The sequence below is a fragment of the Prunus avium genome, chromosome 1, assembly GCF_965620075.1.
Source record: "Prunus avium chromosome 1, drPruAviu1.hap1.1, whole genome shotgun sequence".
NCBI lineage: Eukaryota > Viridiplantae > Streptophyta > Magnoliopsida > Rosales > Rosaceae > Prunus > Prunus avium.
Genome location: NC_142284.1, coordinates 39,724,690 through 39,745,808, shown reverse-complemented (window position 1 = coordinate 39,745,808; position 21,119 = coordinate 39,724,690). Strand labels below are relative to the sequence as shown.

The window sequence follows — 21,119 nt, the reverse complement described above, 5'->3', positions numbered from 1 at the left end:
TTTTTTAGCATTTTCATATTAAATTATGTGAATACTCCAGTTTAAATTTCGCATAAGGCACTCAAAATCTTAGGAACGGTCCTGATTCCTAAGGACTAAAGAGACAATAAGAACATATAAAAATAATTCAATAATAACACTTCCCATGAGTTTAGCTTTCTTGGTCAACAAGGAAAATCAGAAAATATCTACTACGTTGTTTATTGTACGTAATGGCCAAGCAAAGTCCTATATTCAACTAGAGAATTAGGTGTGTATGCAAACTTGAGAATTGGGTGTTCAAAGAACAACAACGGATGCATTTGGCGGTCTAGTAAGAGGACCAAATTGGGTCGTTGATCCTATGAGGTAAGATTCTTGGGTCTATCACTGAGTATATATCATATGCATACGCTTTCTCATGAAAAAAAATAAAAAAAAATTTCTTCCACTCAAAACTACCAAAACAAAATTAATGTCCCCTTCTTTTGCTTGAACTCCTTTTTTTTAAATACCAAACATACTAATATTTAACATTATCATATGAAAACATTAAAAAATTTATGAATTTGATTTGTGATTGTTATTACATACTAATTGATGATGAATTTTAGTTTTTTTTTTATTTTTAATATTTTCATATTATGTGAATGCTCCAGTTTAAATTTCGCACAGAGCCCTTAAATTCTCAGGACGGGTGTGATTCCCCCAATAACTAAAGAGACAAGAAGAACACATAAAAAAAATAAAATAATAATAATAATAACACTTTCAATGAGTTTAGCTTTCTTGGTCAACAAGGAAAATCAGAAAATGTCTTCTACATTGTCTATTGTACGTAATGGCCTAGCAAAGTCCTATATTCAACCAGAGAATTGGTCGTGCATGCAAACTTGAGAATTGGGTTTTGAAAGAGCACCAACGGGATACATTTGGCGGTCCAGTGAGCGGGCTAAACTGGGCCGGTGACTCATATCCTCCATGCTAATTAAGCATCGAATTGGGCCTCTTTCTATCTCTTTTTCGGCCATTCGTTCTTTGTCTCAAGTCAATACAGCCTAAACAATATTCTCAGCAATTAGGCCCACCTTCTTCTACACCTGAGTTGGGTTAACAAATCATCGATATACATACGCATATCATAAAGGATCATTTGAGAATGCTTTGTTAGAAAGCACTTCTGCTCATAAGCGCTTTTATTATAAATGTGTTGAAACTTTTATATAAAAAAATAGAAGTGCTTCCTAAAGAAGCACAGAAAATGCTTCTATGACCTAGAAGCATGTGTAGATTATTTTGTCAAACATTGTCAACATAACTTTTAGTTGTCAAAAAGCGCATTTAGATCTAGAACTTCCAGAAACACTTCCCAAACATACCGTTAAAACCATTCATTTATGCATCATACCAAAAAAAAAAATTATCAATCAAATTACACATCATTTAGTAATCCCCATGTATCGAACAAATTAACAGTGGTGATGACAATGAAGATCTTCATAATTGAGGTGAATAGAGGCGGTGCACCTAAATATTGTTTTTTTTTTTTTTTTTTTTGTAAGCTACGGTAAAATCTCGCTACATATGTGACGTGAGAAAGGTAATGATGAGGCCCAACATTAGCAAAACGGGAAAAATAGACGAGTGCAATGCAATTAACAGACTAAAACCCAAAAGAGTTGCAGAATTAGGAGAAACATGAGATGAGGTATATATCATATGCTCAATGCTCATGCATGCCCTGCAGTGAAGTTCACCACCAAATCACAAAGCAACCAACCAACCAGCCAAAGTTGTTGTCATGGCGTAAGTGGGTCTGACTCTGAGAGGAGAGAGAGGAGAAGAGCTTCATAACAACAACAACAAGAAGAAGAAACGGACTATATAAATAAGAACGTGAAAATGGAGGAGGTACATGTGCAAGCATGTGCGTTCCGTTCCCACCACAACGCCAGTCCAGCTAAGAAGAAACCAAATTGCAACGGCACCACCCACTTTATATATAAATATTTCACCCTACATATACAATCATCCTTCATCACACACTTTTCAGTTTTGGCAATGTCATTGGCTACCCCATCAAACCAGCTCATCACCCTCTAGGTTATTATAAACTATAAGCTATATAAGCTAAGCTAGCCACATAGCTAGCTAGCTAGCTCTAGCTAGACAAACAACCTCTTTTCAAGCCCCTAACTTAACCAGAGAGAAACTTCTCCATCAACATTTTATTACCTAATTCTCTCTTTATTTCTCTCCTCGTCTGTCACCTATTAGAGGAGGAGAGAGATATGAAAATAGAAAGTCAGGACAATAAAACGGGGAAGTATTTCTCCCTCAACCAACCACTCTAAGCCACTAGCTAGCTAGGTCTCCATACACTTCTATAGCTTCTCCAATATTACATGTACCTAGGGCTGGTAATGGGTCGTGTCTGGATTATATTATTATATACGTGTCAAGAATGGTAAACCCAAACTCAACCCGTTTAATAAACGTGTAACTTTCAGGTTGACCCATTTATTTCCAGTGCATGTTTCGGGTTATGTTGAGTTGACCTGCTAAGTTGTAGCAAATAAAAAAATCTAAATTTTGATAAATTAATTAAGTAATTGCATTTTTTTTATATAAAATAATTATTGCATTTTGCCCTCTCTCTCTATATATAAAGATTGAGAATGAGAAATTTTAAAAATTTTAAAAATAAAGAAATGGATTGGCGGGTTATATAGGTATTTTATCGGACTAGCGGGTTATATAGGTATTTTAGCGGGTTAGCAGGTTGACCCGCTTAATAAACGAGTTAAACAAGTGTCGGGTTGGCAGGTTACATAGGTATTTTAGCGGGTTGGCGGGTTATATAGGTATTTTAGCGGGTTGACAGGTTGACCTGTTTATTAAACGAGTTAAACAAGTGTTTTAGCGAGTTGGTGGGTTGACCCAAAAATGACCCGTTTTTTAATCATGCGAGTTCATGTCGTGTTTTTTTTGTGTTGATTTCGAGTCATGTAATGGGTCGTATTGAAAATTGCCACCCCTACATGTACCCTACCAAACTCATATGGTCCGTAATTTAATTATCTGAGTTTGAGGTCCCCTACCCTCATATGCCTTAATTTTGCATTAACGTATGTGAAGGTACGTGGAGATGTCATTTATGTCCTCACATGGGCCTGGAAATTTCTTAGTCGGCATATCATATATATACATATGCTAAAGCAAAAGCAAAGCAGCTTTGTGTACCACTTTTATCTTTTCATCCAAATTTGGTTTTATGCAATCCTCACCTTAATTTATTCATAACAACAACAAACATATATTAATATTATACACGAATACACGTACGTGTGATGCTGGTACAGTATTATAAAAATTATAATGACTTACTAGATATTTAACATGCTATGTTATCAACAAATTCGTATAATAATAATAATATACTGGATTTTTCATATAGAATTATTTCCAAAAAATTATCAATGCAATTGCTATAAAATTATTCTACTCCCATTATTAGGAACATTGGGCAAGTTGGCAAACGATCGTGCCCATAATATCTTTACCTAAAGAAGAAAAATATCGTTTCCCACATAACCCATAATCTATTTGGAAAACAAGAAGATCCATAGCCAAGACAAAGAGGAGGAAACATGCCCTATTGGGCCCAACCACGTTACATTATATAAAATTATGGGGGAAATTATCCATTATCCATTCCAATTGGTTGCATTTCAATTCAAACCGTCTTTGCCAGCCAACATTTTATTTTTATATATAATATTTCATTATTGTACTAATTTATCTTACCTTAAAGCAAATTATTACCAAATTAAATCCAACGCTTAAATTAAACCTACCTCTCTCCCAAGTTGTCTGAAGTGGGCTCCTTCCACTAAGATTGATCTCGCATCACGTATAAACACCGTGAGTGCGAGTGCGAGTGCAGGTGCAGCTAAGATCTCTCCTGGAACCCAGTTGGACAACACCTTTAAATTCCTGCAGTGGGGCCCGGATGATATCAAAAATACTGTGGATTATCGGCCGTCAGATATGGGGTTGAGGAGACGTGGATGATCAGATCCGCACACGTGTGGGGAGAGCAAATGTCGGGATTCGGGGATTACGAGGGACAGACAGATACGGTTGTAAGCGTGTGAGAGACGAGAATGATATGAAGAAGGAGGAGGGAGCGAGCTGTCAGACAGGTGCGTCGGGTCTTTGAAAGTTAAAGCAAAAGTGGGGCCCAGAGGGGGCCATGCTTCCATGGACAAACGACAACAAAATTGTGCCCGTGAGAGAAAATTCAAAGGCGGGCGGGTTGCGTGACCCGACCCGTAAGTGCCAAAAAGCCGAATTATACGAACAAAACATGAATGGCTCGGCTCACATGGCCCCCGTCCTATTGAAATTGAACTGAACCCCCTAATTCCGACCCCAAAAAAAAAAAACCCCTTAAACACTCCATAAGCTTAAGCTAATAGCTAGTGCTAGAGCCTAGAAGTAGCATTTATAGCATAGAGAGCATTATATATAGATAGCCCTCCTCTTCTCATCCTCCACCATCTCTCATTTTTATAACCAAATATTTACAACAATATTATTCACAAACACCACAAATCTCTTTTCTTTTTTTTTTGGTCGAACACAACAAATCTCATTCTCATTTATTTTCGACTAGCTAGATATATAGCTCAGCACCCACAATGAATAATTCTACGAGTAATTATAATGGGTTGAAAGCGCACTCTTCTTATAGGATGAAGATGAAGATGACGAGGAGGCGGAGGCAAAGGCAGAGGCAGAGGCAGGTGGGTGGTCGCGGCGGCCGCAGGTCCACAGTGCAAGTGAAGGTGAAGAAGCTGCAAATGTTGATTCCAGGAGGGAGAGGGTTGAAGGCAGACCGGCTTTTTCTTCAAACCGCCGACTATATACTACAGTTGAGGTTGCAAGTTAACGTTTTGCAAGCGCTTTCCAAGATTTACAAGCTATGAGATGAGGAGTCTACAGTCTACTACTTGTGATGCCTGCATTTCGATCTTACCTACTTAATTATGTTATATATAATGGTAACATATTGTATGTTTCTTTCTCTTAGTTTTTTCCGGGCATCTCTCTCTCTCTCTCTCTCTCTCTCTCTCTCTCTCTCTCTCTCTCATTTCAGCAGAGGGGATAATACTTATCTCAACTCAGTAACTGAATTTAGGAACCTCATCCATGAAGGAGAGCTGGAATTCTCATAAATATATTACTCTTGCTTTCTCTTTGGCTAGCTATAAGCTAACAACAAATTTAGGAAGATTAATTCGAAATCAACTTAATACTTCACATGCATGGGATGGAATTATTACATGTGCTATAACTTGAATCAATGAATACTGCGGTTTTTTTAAATTGGAATTCGGGATTTTTGAGAGTTTTGACTGCTTGGATATACAATTCTCCAATCCACTACTTTGGTGCTCAATTAATCCGAAAATTATAGTTTTGGCAAACTTAAAATCTAGTGCTATATTTTGTGCAAGTTTTGACTGTATAAAATACAAGTTTCTATTTTACTGATTTGGGGTAACCTGGAAAATATAATATACGGAGGGAGGGCCCAAATCAGAACAAAACAAAATGAAAAGATAGAAAGATTTTGAGGCTAATTTTTATTCCCCAGTCAACAAGTCACTTAGAAAGTAAACCAACCCAACATACATTTATAGTTTATATTTATGGTGGATCTCCATGCAAGAAAGCAGTTGGGAAGTTAGCATCTCATTGTTGGTTGCAATATCCGCCACAATCCCTTCACTAATTAACTTAGATTCATCCATCAGCGATATTCTAAATTATTCTAATGTACGTGAGTGAATTGAGATAACTTGTTTCCGACCCTATAAACTGCAAACAAAAAGTGGATGAAAATTAATTCAGATCTGAGAGACCACCTGCAGATGGACACAAAGGGAAGGACAACTATGGTCCTTTTTTTGTCACGTAAACTGAAAGGAGGAGAGAATCTCTCAATTTAAGCCACCATATCGTGGTATGTACCAGTTTACATATGTCTGGCCAAAAACATACTAATGTCAGACCAAACAACGTGTATCCCATGGCCTACCTACCAGCTTCATTTCCAGCCATATATATTTTTGTACCGAGAGACTTCCTTCATTCGTTTTCAGATATGTATTCACCTTCCACTTAGAAATCAAATATCATCTCAAGGGGCTTTTCTGCATTATTAATTCAAGAAGCATATGTGGCTTAAGCTAGTTTATTAAGGTCTTGCACCGGGGAGGAGTAACAAAAGTGAAAACAATTTCAAATAGATTTCAATTTTTAGTTTTTGTTTCACTTTTGTTACTCCTCCCTCCCATCCTCTCCTCTTATCTTTCCTCTCAATCCCATCTCCACTCTCATTCTCACTTCCATTCTCACTCTTTTTCCTCTATACTCTAGCATAAAAAATGAAAACTAAAAACTAAAATTGAAATGAATATCGATCGAGCCCAAAGCATGCAAATTTGATGTAATATGCATGGAATTTGTTATATGGGTTTTTTATTTTATTTTCTTTAGGGTTTAGCACAGAACATAGTAAAAAGGCAAGATTTCCTGCTGCATATATGAAGGTGAAATTCATTAATATGTGATGGCATGCAGAAACAATTTAAGTGTTGGTTGAAGAGGATGGACCCTGTTGGACTATCAAGGGAACCTTTGACTACCACCACTCCTATTTATATCATGAAAATCTTAACAGGACAAATTGAAGAGTCTGCAACAGCTGGCTGGTTGTTGTTCATATCCCATCCCTTATGTTTTGGAGATGGAAGGACAATTATTGTTTTGGAGATCTTGACGTGCAATCAGCGGTGCCGTCGTAACTTGACTTGCAAATCAACAGTCTTAACTTGTATTAAAAATAATAATAATAATAATCTTTGAAGGGAGTCAGTAAATGGGCTTTGAACCCCATTACAACTATTTTTTAGACCCAATTGAAATCAGACAACCAAAAGTCCAATGGACTGAAACCCCCTCCCCTCTAATTATAAAAACATAAAAAGTCCAATAAACCAAACTATTTTTGGACCCACAAAGGAACTACCAAAAGTCCAAGTTCCCAAATTTGCACCATAAATTGGAAAGAAAATTGGCAAAATCTAAGAATGTCCACGCCCAATCTACCAAACTGGCTATGCGCACACGTATAAGGCCGCTGTCCTTATTATTGACCTTTTTACCCTTCGACTTGCCCTTTTGAAGCTGCCAGCCCACTTCTACTAAAATTTCTGCAGCCAGTTCCAATATAAAGAAATTGAAACCCCTCAAATGAGTACCGCCCAAATATTGTTTAGAATTTTTTTTAAATTATTTATTTATACATCACTGCAACACTGTCCAAGACCAACACAATACTCATCAAGCACATGACAAATGGGCTCCATTAATGGCAGATTTTCCAGAGTTGAGGTAGGTACACTGCAAACTGAACAACTCTAAAGTGAGTTCCTTGTTTATGTTCTTGCATACCACCAGTACCTTGGTTTCATGTCAAAACTGAAAACACCGAGGTGGTGTTTCTGGTACCAATAATAGCCTTCTAGAGCCATGGTTTAAGTTGCAAGTCTGGGTCAAAGTTTTGTTCTTTTTTGCACATTGTTGACTAAATCTCAATTGGGTTTGTTGAGAGAGAAGAAATAATGTGCCTGTTGCTTCTTCACTTCAAAGTATGAGTTGGGTTTGATCTGAATGCAAGCAAGGAAGCTGTTTTCTTGAGCTTACAAAAAGGTGAAAGTGTGTTTGGTTTCTAAGGAAGTCCTAAAATTTGATGGTGAATTTAGTGTGCCACTATCCTAAAATGTCTTGGAATCAAGCTCAAACCAGGCAAAGAAATGATTTTCTGACCATCTATCCTGGCTCTCGTTTGCTTTCCTCTTCTCTTTCTTCTTCTTCTTCTCCTTCACTGCCATACAATAGTGACTACCAAAGACACTCAAACCCATCATCATCCTCTGGTAGTAAAATAAGCCCATCAGTTCTTTTTATCATAATTATTCTAGCTGTTATATTTTTCGTATCTGGTATCCTTCACTTGCTTATTAGATTTCTCACAAAGCATAGATCTTCGTCAGTATCTGAATCTAACAGATACCCAGAACTCACTGGGTCTGAAGTTTATCGGAGACAATTACAGCAACTCTTCCATCTTCATGATTCTGGCTTAGATCAAGCTTTTATAGACGCTCTTCCTGTATTCCTTTATAAAGAGATAAAGGCGAGAGAACCATTTGATTGTCCAGTTTGTCTGTGTGAGTTTTCTGAAAAGGACCAGTTGAGATTGCTCCCCATATGTAGTCATGCTTTTCACATTGATTGCATTGACACATGGTTACTGTCTAATTCAACTTGCCCGCTTTGTAGAGGGACCCTGTACACGCCAGGGATTTCCATTGAAAACCCAGTCTTTGATTTTGATGATCTAAGGGAAGAAGACGGTTCTTTGGGCAATGAAGGAAGTGGAGTTCTTACTGGCCAAAAGTCTGCAGATAATGAGAATGGTGGTGAGAAAAAGGTATTTTCTGTGAGACTTGGTAAATTCAGAAGCACAAATGATGAGGGAGATGGAGGTGGAGGTGGAGGAGCAGCAGTGGAGAGAGCAGAGGGAGAGACCAGCAGTAGTAATTTGGATGCAAGGAGATGTTACTCAATGGGATCATACCAATATGTGGTTGCTGATTTAGAGTTGCAAGTGGCTTTAAGGCCCAAAAGAGCAGCTGCTGCTGCTGCTGCTGGAAGTGGTGATAGTGTGAGGCTTGTGAAAGGGAGAGCTGGACAAAATGGGAATTCCCACTGTGATGGTGATGCTGAGGGGAAAAAAATTAACAGTGCAAGTAAAGGTGAAAGCTTTTCTGTTTCCAAAATTTGGCTATGGCCTAAGAAGGGTAAATTTCCAACTTCCTCAGAAACCCATATGGGCACTTCCTCTGTTACTGTGGGTTTGCCATGGAGTGATAGATCTCAGGTTACATGAAGTTATTCACTGTGATATGCACTTTCTGCAATATATCAATGAATGTATTTAATTTTTTCGAAGTAAGAAAAGAATTTTTGGCTTTTGCTTTCTTCTGGACTTGTATTTTCTTTACTGCCGTGCAGCTCCTGTTCTACAAAACTTTTGTCGCAAGTGGCAATGCACTTTTTCTTTTCAGAAAAATTAATAAATAAAATTCCATGCAACTTTGATAAATGCTTTTACTTTTGCCTTATGCTTGGAGTGACAATGCTTCTTCAAGTTCAGCATTTCCCAGGGTTCCTAAAGGTTAGATGCGCTACCTGTAGAGTACACATGTTAGGTTGATAAATGAACTGTTAATCTCCCCCACTTTCCAATGCAGTTGAAACAAACATGGGATTCCATCAAACCATGTGATGCCTTCACATACATAAAGAGAAAAAGAAAACCTAAACTTTTTTACGTGCATAGTTGTTTGTGGGAACTACAGGAGAGTCATATCAAAATGCTGCTTTTTGGCTGCTTTGGTGTCTCTAGAATTTTGCTTTATGTTAAAATTCCCTTCCCATCTCTTCTTTTGATCCGGTTTGGAATCCCCTTTTTTGGATGGACAATTTGTGGTGGGATGGTGAAAAGGGTTTTGAGGGACTCTTGTGATTGCGATGAGGTGCGTGCTACAATTGAAACGTTGACAAAAAGCAAGTGGATTGTGGGCACATAAACTCACAATAGAGAAGTGTGCTAGTCCATGGAATCATATGAGAAATGTAACAGCATAATCTCACACTTCATCAATGGTTGAAAGTTTACTCACTTACATACGGGAAACTATCTTTAATAGCATCTTCCCGGTACTAGCGTTTTGATTGTTATCCCGGGAAGATCATACTGTTCTAGGGAAGTGTTGTACCATTTAACAATTTACTTGTTATTAAATATAATCGAATGCACGATATTAGAGCACTTGATTGTGAGAGGGACCACAAGGATGTGAAGTTGAGGTTAGAGATGATTATTTTGTAGGTCACATCATCATTTGCATACTTTCTGATGTTGCACACTATAAATAAAATCACTCATCATCTGGAGAAGACTTGGTCTGCGCAAAACGCCACGAAAGAAGGTGAAAAAGAAATCGAGTGATGCATTGGTAGTCGGTGGAGCTTATGATCACAATAATACCAACTCCACAAGATACAAAGCTTTAGGCTCACCCAAAGTCAAACACATCCCCTAACAGATAATACCGTCTTTTGTAGACAATTGGTGTTTGATATTTATGGCCATTTGGGGAGAATCCAAGGCCGTTTGCATTGCATTTGCATGTGTTGGGTGTACATAAAAATAATCAAATATAAAAATCTAGCACGAATCGTGTCAACTCCTTACCAAATATCATTGACCCAGTAAGCCATTATTTCGATGAAGGTCAGATTCAACAATGAAAGGTGAGAACTTGACGCAATCAATAATCTCTTCCTCTTGTTTTTTCTTTTGTTGTGTTATAAATCGAAGAAAGTTACCCAAAGCATGATGGGAATCACAATATTTAAAAGGGTGAAATATACAGATGAAAAATACATAACGACAATCAAAGTAAAATCAGAAATGTACTTTCCCATTACATACAGAATATAGGATTAACTCAACGTATAAAAATTGCATATTTTCTTGGCCATGAACTAAACAATTGGACAACTGGTTGCATGTTTTTATTTTTTATAATTAAACGAAAAAACAGACGAGGGAAGGAAGGTGAGAGGTGAAGAAGAAAGTTGAAGAAAACCAAAACAAAAGATACAATAAGAATAAATTAACATATGGAGTACATGGAAATGTAAACAAGCAGCAAAATAAGCCTTCATTAATGACATTGGTGAAAATTGTTACATTAAATCGAATATATAACTGATTTGCAATTCAATTAGATTCCCAACAACAACTATGATCTCAAACAATAAGGCTAGCGAGCAAATCCAAACTAAAAAGCAAACAACTATGACCTCAAGATCTCAACATGCAACTAGCTCCCTCCTCTTGTACATCATGAGCAAAATTTAATTCCCACAATTTCGTACATGAAGAACTTTAATAATGTACATAAACCAGGTACAAGGGGAAGAAAAATGTGGGACAGGGGAGGTATCGAGCCATTGGATAAACCACATACTTCAAACAAAATCAGTCCCAATTGCCACAGGACATGCCACCCCAAATTGAGCAATTTTTGAAGGAAAAGACTCCACTGACGTCGTGGACAGCGAGAATGAAGACATATACTTGTGCATCACCATTTTTACCATCTATGAAAACTATTCAGCCTCATAAACCACGAGGAAAATTGCTGATTTGTCCTTCCTCCAAGACATCTTTGTTGTTCATCTTGTAAGCTATTCTTATACGCATGACAAGAGATTTCTGAAAAGATGTGAAGTTTGTAACTATCCACTACATCCACCAAATAATGAAGGGGAAAAGAAAAGGACAAGCAAAAGATATGGTTTGGCTAAAATAAATAAACCATCAGCTCTCTGACCACTTAAAAGGATCTGTGTTCCCAACCCCATATCATTGGGCTGAATTTTTGTCGTGTTAAGGTTTACAAGAATACAAAAAGGATATTACGACATAAATAAACAATTAACAATCCAATGGGAACTGAGCTGCTGAGCAGAGGATTTAACTTGCTAACTTGCATCTCAACCATTTCCCTTTGTGCATATCAACAGAATATATGATCTAGACAGTTGAGATGCAAGTCTTCAACCTAAGTGCTCATCAGAATAAGGTCTTCAAGGCCATAACTAAACTAGAAAAGATTTAGCTGGCCGTTGGTAACTCTCAAAAGGCCATAATGATTAAAAAGAATTTAGGTAATTTGAATTGCATTCTCATGTCAGGCAGCAATCAAGTTCAGAAACTAAAGGACGACACATATATAGAGATTTCAGATACCTTTCCATGTTGGCTATTGGTAACTCTCAATGTTTGTGTGATGGACCCATTACCACTTGCAGGCAGAGTATTGCCGCTAGCTGGATCTAAGTGCAGTTGAAGAAACTGTAAATTGGAAGCACAGAGAAAAATAAGAACCGCAAAGTTTGAGTTAAGAACAAATAAACTTGGAGCATGAGAACATCTAAGGTTTCAACTGAAAAACTGGCAAACTTTAATGGTCACCAATATTTTATGAGCAAAATGTGGATTTAAGTAACCAAAATTACCTTTGGAACAGCTGCCTGAAAAATAAAATCTGAATAGACATTCGTTGACAAATTAGTGAATGTAGCCTCGATCACAGTCGTTTGTGGATTTCCAGGCAGCTTTGAGAAGTTGAACACCATCTTCAAGTTGCCGCTCTCAAATGCCACTACAGATGGATAAGCTGTGCCATTGTTTTCTGTTTCTTAAAAAAAAAAAGGCTATCAGAAAATTAACCTAATCATATCTGCTAAACAAAACTCTCAGGGTTGCTAGTATTTTACCCTGTTTTGGTGGGTTGGAGGAAAAACCGTCCAACAAATCAATCACTGGAGCAGCTCCTGCAGAAGAAGTGGGTTGTATGGAATTCGAAGATGGGGATGATAATCCCTCTAATGGTGAAACAGGTGTTTTGTTATCTTGACTGGAGGATAACATATCAGAGACAGATTGGCCGCTTTGGGTAGGTGAACCAATAGACAAGAGATCCAGTAGAACATTGGTGCCATTTTTTGGAGCATGATTTACACCTAAGGGAATATCACAAACATTATATGTCGGTTGATACAATAGAAATAATGCAAATACTTTCTTCTTCTTTTTTCGTCTATAGGTTTATCTAATAAGGAACACCAAAACAATTCAAATCTACATAAAAATTTCCTGATGTCACCACACCAAGAAACAGTTGTAATACAGAACTAAGAAATTCAACTATGGGTTGCCAGGGCATTACCGCTTATAAGTTCATTCCACAGAATTTTCTCTTACAGAATCAAGCCTTATCATTTCAATGCACTCAATTCCCAAAAAGAAAAAAAGGAGAAAAATAACTAGTTATGGATATCGTCATAATCAAATTAGACATAATTGGGAACAAAACTGTAGGCGTAAATGGGTTTACATATACTCCGACACCAAATTAATTGGTAGCCGACCCTCTATATATTCAGCAAATCAATAGCATTTCGCCAAACATAAAATAAGATACTCCACTATAAATGAAGATGAATCAGGATAGTGGTTTAATTAAGTAATTCTGGTCCATTCACATTTTTCGCTAAAAGTAATATATGGCATAACATTTCCCAAAACTAACCCGATTGTGTAGAAGCCGTTGACAAATCAACACCAAGAAGATCATGAAGCAAATCACCACCGGAGGAGCTAGGTGCTGGCACATCATCTGAGCCTAGATCAAGTAAATCCACAAGAGGAGCTGCAGTAGGTTTGGCAACTCCGTTCGGTAGATTGATTGAAGCACCAGCAGAAGGAGAAACAGTAGCTTGTATAGAACCAGCCCTCTTTCCAATGAACGTTGCCTCATCCAAAACTGGCATCCTTTCAACCAGTGTAGATCTGCACAAATTCATCTATCAGTTTTCAAATATATGAAAATCTTCTTGGTGCATGGGGAGAAAAGGAAGAATGAATAGAACAGGGGCCACTCCTTTCAAAATTAATTTTAACTTCTCAAACCCACATACCTAATGTTCTGATGCTTCGCAATAATAGAGTTCATTTCAATGGATCTTTGCTGCAATTCAAGAACAAGGCTTCCTTTGTATTGAACAACTATATCCTTGATCCTCCTACACGTCATTCAAAGAACAATCATGCTTTGTGTCATAACAACAGATAAGAGGATAGAAAGATTAATGCATTTAACAAAAGTTGGCATCATTTGGGAAAAAAAATGTGATAAACAACAGAACAGGTAAAAAAACATAACGTACTCTGAACAAGATGGGAAACGTGAAGATAGCTTTAACAGAGCAACCATAGCCATTGCTTTGGTTGTGAGATCCGACGTATGGTGCTTAATTGCAATCTCTATAACATCCACAGCATCAGACTCTGTTACCTGTTAAAGGAAACTCATTGTATCAGGAAACTTTCCAAGAAAACATAAAAGGATGCAAACTAATCAGTCTGAAATACCAACTTTTGCTACAAACCGAAAAAGAGAGAGATCTTTAATTAAATACAAAGTGTTTCCTTATGCTGTCACTTCAAATCAGAAGATGGCTTATTTACCTTACATATTTTAAAATACTAGTCTCAGAAAGATAAGAAATGACTTCGCAAAAAAGGTCTTCATTTTGTTATAGCCTCAGCAATTGAACTGCTATCCCAACTCATTACAATATTAGGCAACACGCACAGATTTTTAAGACATTATTATAATGCCGAAGGATGACCACATATAGTTTTAAATAAATGATAGACAGCCAGAGAAAGCTCATATATCATGCATCTACAGATTTTTTTTGTTTTTCATATTTAAAAGCAATGACAACAGCCCACAGGAATTTCATAAAAGGAAAGATGACTGCAGAAAGGTTGGATGAATGAAAATATGTAAAGGGCGCACTTACTGTTATTGGATCCTCTACATCGATCATGCCAACGTTGTTTACCAACAGGTCACCATATTCCCCAATGCACCAAATTGCTACCCGAACGAGACTTTCCTGGATAAAAAATTATACTTTTAAAACACTAACCACATGCAACTTGGATACTCAAGATTGTAGGGATTTTGAATTGAAAATTAATAATCACAGGAAAACACTATAACACCTGCTCAGTTGATAATTGTAATGCTCGGTACAACGCCCTAACTGTATATCCATGAAGATCAGAAGCATTGCTTATCACAACAATAACCGCGTGCCATACTTCATCTTTTACAAAATTTCCAGCCTACTAAGCACAGCAAAAAGATCAGTACTTTTTGGAAACAAATTGAACCATTCATTAGGCCGCTGAAATGTGCCACAAAATGGCAGGTCCAGGATTTTGAAATATGAGTAGATATATCCACAGAGTACATGAAATTTCACCAAGTGAGATAGGTATAACATGCCAAAAAAAATTGTGAGACCGAAATTCATCACAGATACAACTTTATTTTTCATTCATGGGGGAGGGGGTATTCAAACTTGGGACTTCTCCCAACATTGGGAAGAAAAATACCACTGGACCAAGACCTAGTTGGCAGAGATACAACTTAATTAAGACCAACAACACTTCATTTAGATTTATACCTCAGAGAGAACCTTGAGCATCTGATCAATGTACCAAATCTTCTCGGGGGAAAACCTAAAAAACCAGAGAGTGAATGTTCATAAAAAAACAGTTGGCAAACAAATTAATAATCAAAACTAGAAATTTTTCATTGCCAAATAATGCTACAATATTGACCAGCAACATAACCCTACGCTGCGCCAATAAAATAAAATAAAGGTCCTGTCCCAAATATCAGAGAACAAGTAAATATACATGGCAATAAGAAGACTGAAAACAAAAAACAAGAGTCTACAATGGTAAAGCAAACATATTATAGATCCTATCCCCATGTGCAGAACTGGCATCTTCGGAAGAACCAATTGCTATGGCCCCTTAACTACAGGAATAATTATGATGAAAATAGCTAAAGAAGCTTAGTCCACAGCAAATCTCTCATAGGTAGACAAGTTATCCATGCAGCATCAGCACTCATATCGATTACTAAATAGAACATATGAGAAAAACACAATCTGAGTTCCTTGAAGAAAAAAACAATCCGATCTAAATTCAAGAACTGCATAACTTACTTTGCAACAATGGAGCAAATTTTTGCAGTAAGATCTCCCTTGAATTCTTCGTCACTTACTTCCAAATAGTCAATTAGTTCTTTTGTTAGAGGTTTCACATTGCTCTCATTCACAAGAACATAAACAAGTTCAAGGGCCCTTTTTCGAATTGAAGCATCTGAATCCTGAAAGGAGAAAGTCAAGTCACAGGCTTCTCAAGTTGTACGCTAGTACACTCAATTCTTGCACTAATCATAACGCAAAGTCAAATAATAAGGCTTCAAAGAAAAAGTTTATTGGAAAAGGAGATCTTCAATTCTCATCAAGCAAGAACAAAACAGCAACCTTTTCTTCTTCATAATCAAATTAAACATGAGCAAACACTATACCTTTACGCATTCCAAGATAGTTGCCCGATGCCTCTGTACCGCTTGAGCATCAACTGTAATTGCCTTCATCAGCATGTTTAATGCAACATATCTGGAAGGAATTAAAAACTGATACATTATTATGAAATAACAAAAAGTTGCAAAGAGCTCAGTAAGAACATAACAAGGCCAAATGATGACAAAGCTTGAATATCGATTCATCAAATATTTAAAATTTAAAACTAAAAAAGAACCTGAAAGAAACAGACATCTGGGCTGCATGCCACTGGTTTCACCACCAACAATAAGGATTTTGGGTTAATTGGATAAATCAAGTTGAGAATCCCAATGCACAAGAGATTAGTCTCTAAGCAACTACCAGAGTTGGAAAATACAACACTGATACGATCGCAGACTAATGAGAGGCATACCTAGACTCACACTACTCATGTAAATATCCTCCTATGTTTAGCGTATTGGTGCATGCCTGCGGTCTGTTTACACTTAGGCAAGTTGTACACAGTTACCATTGTTGGGGCATTCAAGGCCTCTCTCTCTCTCTCTCTCTCTCTCTCATACATACTAGCTCGCATTTTACAAAGGCCAAGCCCTATGACCCGATTGAGTCAACAGCAGCGCTTTATTAGAAAAGAGAGATTTACATAAAACATAGCAACCAGTTGGGAAAAATAAGATCCATCAACATGACCTCTTAAGAAAGACATTATCATAAATTGCAAAGCATTTCAACTTAATCCCAGAATATAAAAGAGGTATTCCAATCAAACTTATAGCACTATGATCCTAATTTTCCTTCTTACAAAACAGTAAAGCCTTGCCCAAGTTAAAGTATCATAAACAAACCTAATATTGTTGTCACGATTCGATAAGAATCTTCCCAAAATATTGATGGCAAGAACACGTAAGCCACCATTATCTTCAATGCTCATGATGGTTTCTACGCATTCATACAGAATCGCATTCCCTGCATTTTTGTTTGACTCGGTTTTTGTTGCCACCTAGGAAAAGAAATAATAGTCAATTTTAGAAGAAGATAAAAAATGAGGAGTAACTTTTCAAATTATAAAGCAATTCCCCCTGAACCACAGGCTTAAAGAATAATAAGCAGAAATAACCGCATACAAAGTGCAAAGAAACAACAAAAGGTACTTCAAAACTAAATTTAAATGAATATTAACAATGTAAAGAAGAGCCATCATCTTAAACTCATAGCCAATTAGACTATCTGAAACAAGGGGCCTTAAGAGAGGTGAAGATTAATGATCTATTTTTTCCCCCATCTCTTTTTGATGCACTTGCCTCCACAACCATTGGAATAGGTGACACCACTTTCATTACTTACCACAAACAACACACAAAGGTGATGAAGTTAATAGTCTCAGAAGTAATTTAATTATAGTTAAAATAAATAAATAAAACAAAAATGGTACATCATAGTCGCATCAGTTTATTTTATGGAAAAAAGATTTTGGAGAAGCATGGACTAAATGCATATGATAGTATTTTCACAGTTCTCACAGCTAGAATGCAATATTAAATATATTGAGAAAGTGGTGCTTTGAAAGCAATCGTGACTTTTGAGTGTATGGGTGATTGGTGAGGGTGAAGTTGAAATATTTTAAAGCAGCAATCACAAAACATTAAATAATTATGCCATGAATGGCATAGATGGCATGATATAAACTCTACAGCAACTTACCTGAGCAAGTATGTCATTCATGCATTCACTAGCATCTGCATCTCCTTGGCCCAACTCACGCAAAAGCTTAAGCAATCTAATATGAAGGAAAGGATCTGTGATCCCAGCAATGTCATACTCGGGGGCATATGGACTGTTTACTACATCCTTTAGAGTTTTGACCAAACCCTCTGTGCACTTCTGCATTAACAATTAAGACGGGATGTTACATCATAAAACTGCAATCAAAGGTAGCATAATATTTCAGTTAACTTTATCAAAAATTTCTTAAAACTCCATTTCAAGAACAGAATTATTGTATCTTTTCCAGACTATAGACAATATATATAATAGGCCCAGAGTCAAGTTACCTTTCTAAAATATTCAAGGGCATCTTCACTGACTTTACAAAGATCTGTACAAAGCTGAACTCCTGTTATTAAAACACCATGATGCTTTTCTTTAAGTAAGGCAGCAGCAGGATTAATAAAATTTTCCGCCAGCTCAGGGACTTTCTTTATAATCCTTATAGAGCACAACGCTGCCTACATTCAACAGTGAGGGAAATCAACTTACAATAAGGAAATTGATCAATGAGAAATTAAGTATCCAAATGAAAGATATACGCCAAATTATCAAACACAATTTGGGAGAAAAGTCAGAGTGTAATTCTCCCCCAACACACTCCAAACCTCATATTGCAAAACTTTGAATTTTATTTTGGTTTTTTTTAACAAAGAAAAGAAAATCACAAGAAAAAGAAGATACATAGAACAAATCTAAAATTGACTAATTAAGAACAAACCTTCTACTGCACAAGAAATCCAAATTTTGCACATAACTATTTTAGTATACCTTCTAACAATAGAATTTTATGTGCAACAAGTAGTATAAAAAAAATTCCAAAGAAGACCACTGCAGACAGAAAGTTGGTCTGCAGCAGAAACACAATGACCAGATAATTCAAGTGTCTGTAGACTATAAGAACTAATATAAGACATTAACAAAATACATAGTTGAAATCCTATTACTGTAGGTGTAAAGGTTTTATAGGACATTGATGCTTAAAAGAGTTTTCTCATTCAACTGGAAAGGAGGCTGCCTAGAGTAATTTCAACCAGAAATGCAAGGGTTGAACAGATTTCATTGCTATTCTTTGTTTGCTATGTGAACAAAAGAATATGCAAGTGAATCAGCCACGTGTACTATAAAAGGCCAAGGATCTTGGTGTCGCTCAAGGAATGAGCTTCCACAAAGGAAATGTATAATAGACTTCTTGCACATAGTAATTCAATAAATTGACAGAATCTCATGAGATTAATATATGATGTTCCTTAAGCAACAAAACATTGAGTCGTAGGTCCATGACAAAAATATTAGTAAAACTCACCTTTTTCCGAATATTTGGATCTCGAAATTGCAGCAATCTTTCCACTTCGGGTGCAAGATCACGAGCCATTTCTGCTGAACAAATATTTCCCAAAGCACAAAGAGCAAGTCCCACAATATACTGGTTTGAGTGATTGAGATCTCTGTACATAAGTTAAGGTTTCTACAAGGACACATAGATGTAAACAACCATGTCTGCAAGTGAAAGTACCGTATCTTTGACACAATTGTTTATTTAAAGAGAGAGAGAGAGAGAGAGAGAGAGAGAGAGAGAGAGAGAGAGAGAGAGAGAGAGAGAGAGAGAGAGAGAGAGAGAGCAATGCTTATTCTAATGAAAAATCATCAAAGAATTGGATACTGTTTCAATGAGTTTGTGACCAACATTAGAACTTCTTGTCTTTCATCAAGAAGCAGCATGAGGCCAAGATACCCTATTCTCTTCTCAGGAAAACCGGAAGATGCAATCAACTTCAGGCACTCCATTTGACCAAAATGGGTGGGATAACCCAGCATGTGGATGAACATGAGCTTAGCCAGGTTGCGATGCCTGTAATCTTGATCATTTTCATTTATGGCAGCACGAATAGCAGCACACTCTTTTCTTACAACAGCACGTTCCTCTGCCGCAGTTTTGCAAGCACGTATAGCCCGAATCATGTCCCTGCATTGAAACAGTAAGTACTCATTACATAACATACTGATCAAGTCTACAATTGACGTCTGTCAACCATCATCTGCAAAACAAAATATACTAACAATGTGATAACTCATTTTGGATTTGGGTACATCATTTTCAAACCATATGAAGTGCCTTGAACAAAATCATGGGAAATAGACTGAAAAGTGAGAAATAATCTTATGATTTGGGAGCCATGTAGGTTGTGAGATACTAAAACAATTCCTTCTACAGGATTTCAATATCTGATCAAAATCAAAGTAAATAAACCACAGCCAATCCAAGTTTCTAAAATGTATGAGCAGTTTGATGCAGCGTAAATCAAATCCCTCAACATTACATTACACCATCATGGACCCAAACCCCATTTACTTCAGCTGCCCTGCTGTGTTCCATTAAACTTATGTTTCATTTCTATTTCTTTCATGCTTTCTATAAATGAACTAGACTGAAACTAGGATCAATAAGGGCTAGTATTCACTAATTTGCAAAATGAGATAAGGTGGAAGCTGAAATAAGTTCGAACTCCAGCATCCCAATACGACCCCTAAGTTGCTTCATTGCCGCTTCTACGTAAATGTATAAAGCAATGAAAAATGAACCAAATTTGACAGAATTCAATTCATCCAAATTTGAATTTCAGAGACTGATCCGAAAAGATGAAAATGAGTGAGGGTTTCGTGAATTATTACCTCAGGCGCGTTCCGGACGAGAAGGGATTCATGATTGGGTCCGTGGTGAAGCTCCGGGAAAGCTCAATCCGATCCGAAAATGGGAAAGCAAAGCCTAGCAGCAGCGGCAGGCGATCAAATACCCACCGATTCGGGCGGCAAGGTGGATAGTCCGAATTGCAAATCGGATCCGAATATGTCACCAGAGAGATCTGAGGAAGAGGCTCAGAGAGAGAAAGAGAGATTTGGATCTGAGAGAGAGAGAGTATATATTTTGTTGAGTTTTTCTTTTTTGTTTCAGGGTCTATTCTATTCCTTCCACTTACGATGAATGCTCCTTTTTTGGGTCTTTGTAAACGGAAATTAAAATAAAAAATTGTCTAACTCTAAAATGTGAAAAATAAAAATAAAAATAAATAAACTCGGACACATAAATTCTCTGCGAGTATTGATTGCATTACCCGCTGTTGTGAGTTGGATGGGTCACCCTTGGCTTGGCCTTTGGGTCTCTCTAGTTCGATTTGATTGGCGCGAATTGTTGTGGGACCCGG

General features: G+C 37.0%; 3 protein-coding genes across 6 annotated transcripts; 2 read left to right on the top strand and 1 right to left on the bottom strand.

Moving 5' to 3' along the window:
• The first annotated feature begins 4,392 nt into the window (after positions 1-4,392).
• Positions 4,393-5,073, top strand: LOC110753180 (uncharacterized). Its single transcript, XM_021954011.2, has one exon. It carries the CDS (start codon positions 4,683-4,685, stop codon positions 4,968-4,970), a length of 288 nt encoding a protein of 95 aa, XP_021809703.1. The 5' UTR covers positions 4,393-4,682; the 3' UTR covers positions 4,971-5,073.
• A 2,110-nt stretch (positions 5,074-7,183) lies between these two features.
• LOC110753179 (RING-H2 finger protein ATL46-like) lies at positions 7,184-9,096 on the top strand. Its single transcript, XM_021954010.2, has 2 exons — positions 7,184-7,443; positions 8,395-9,096. The coding sequence occupies exons 1-2, from the start codon at positions 7,421-7,423 to the stop codon at positions 9,002-9,004; spliced, it is 633 nt and encodes a 210-aa protein (XP_021809702.1). The 5' UTR covers positions 7,184-7,420; the 3' UTR covers positions 9,005-9,096.
• A 1,726-nt stretch (positions 9,097-10,822) lies between these two features.
• Positions 10,823-20,909, bottom strand: LOC110753177 (AP-1 complex subunit gamma-2). Of its 4 annotated transcripts, none has more exons than XM_021954006.2 (18): positions 20,590-20,909; positions 19,580-19,955; positions 19,223-19,364; positions 18,204-18,377; positions 17,854-18,033; positions 16,998-17,152; positions 16,155-16,245; positions 15,787-15,950; positions 15,238-15,292; positions 14,771-14,893; positions 14,566-14,661; positions 13,924-14,051; positions 13,675-13,779; positions 13,287-13,546; positions 12,472-12,717; positions 12,211-12,392; positions 11,942-12,046; positions 10,823-11,404 (listed from the first exon to the last, which is right to left on the bottom strand). In XM_021954006.2, the coding sequence occupies exons 2-18, from the start codon at positions 19,915-19,917 to the stop codon at positions 11,309-11,311; spliced, it is 2,640 nt and encodes an 879-aa protein (XP_021809698.1). In that variant the 5' UTR covers positions 19,918-19,955; positions 20,590-20,909; the 3' UTR covers positions 10,823-11,308. The 4 variants fall into 4 exon arrangements, with proteins under 4 accessions (XP_021809698.1, XP_021809700.1, XP_021809699.1 ...); XM_021954008.2 differs by having other exon boundaries at positions 12,211-12,386; positions 20,590-20,908; XM_021954007.2 differs by having other exon boundaries at positions 19,580-19,882; positions 20,590-20,908.
• Between the last annotated feature and the right edge of the window lie 210 nt (positions 20,910-21,119).

Bases quoted from the DNA above. Each gene is read 5' to 3' on its own strand.
- LOC110753179 (XM_021954010.2), top strand. From the start codon at position 7,421: ATGGCAGATTTTCCAGAGTTGAG. The intron at 7,444-8,394 runs GTAGGTACACTG...CCCGCTTTGTAG, and splicing joins GCAGATTTTCCAGAGTTGAG to AGGGACCCTGTACACGCCAG.
- LOC110753177 (XM_021954006.2), bottom strand. From the start codon at position 19,917: ATGTTATGTAATGAGTACTTACTGTTTCAATGCAGGGACATGATTCGG. The intron at 16,246-16,997 runs GTTTGTTTATGA...AATTCCTTCCAG, and splicing joins AATCGTGACAACAATATTAG to ATATGTTGCATTAAACATGC. The intron at 11,405-11,941 runs GTATCTGAAATC...ACATCTTTTCAG, and splicing joins CCAATAGCCAACATGGAAAG to AAATCTCTTGTCATGCGTAT.
- LOC110753180 (XM_021954011.2), top strand. From the start codon at position 4,683: ATGAATAATTCTACGAGTAATTATAATGGGTTGAAAGCGCACTCTTCT.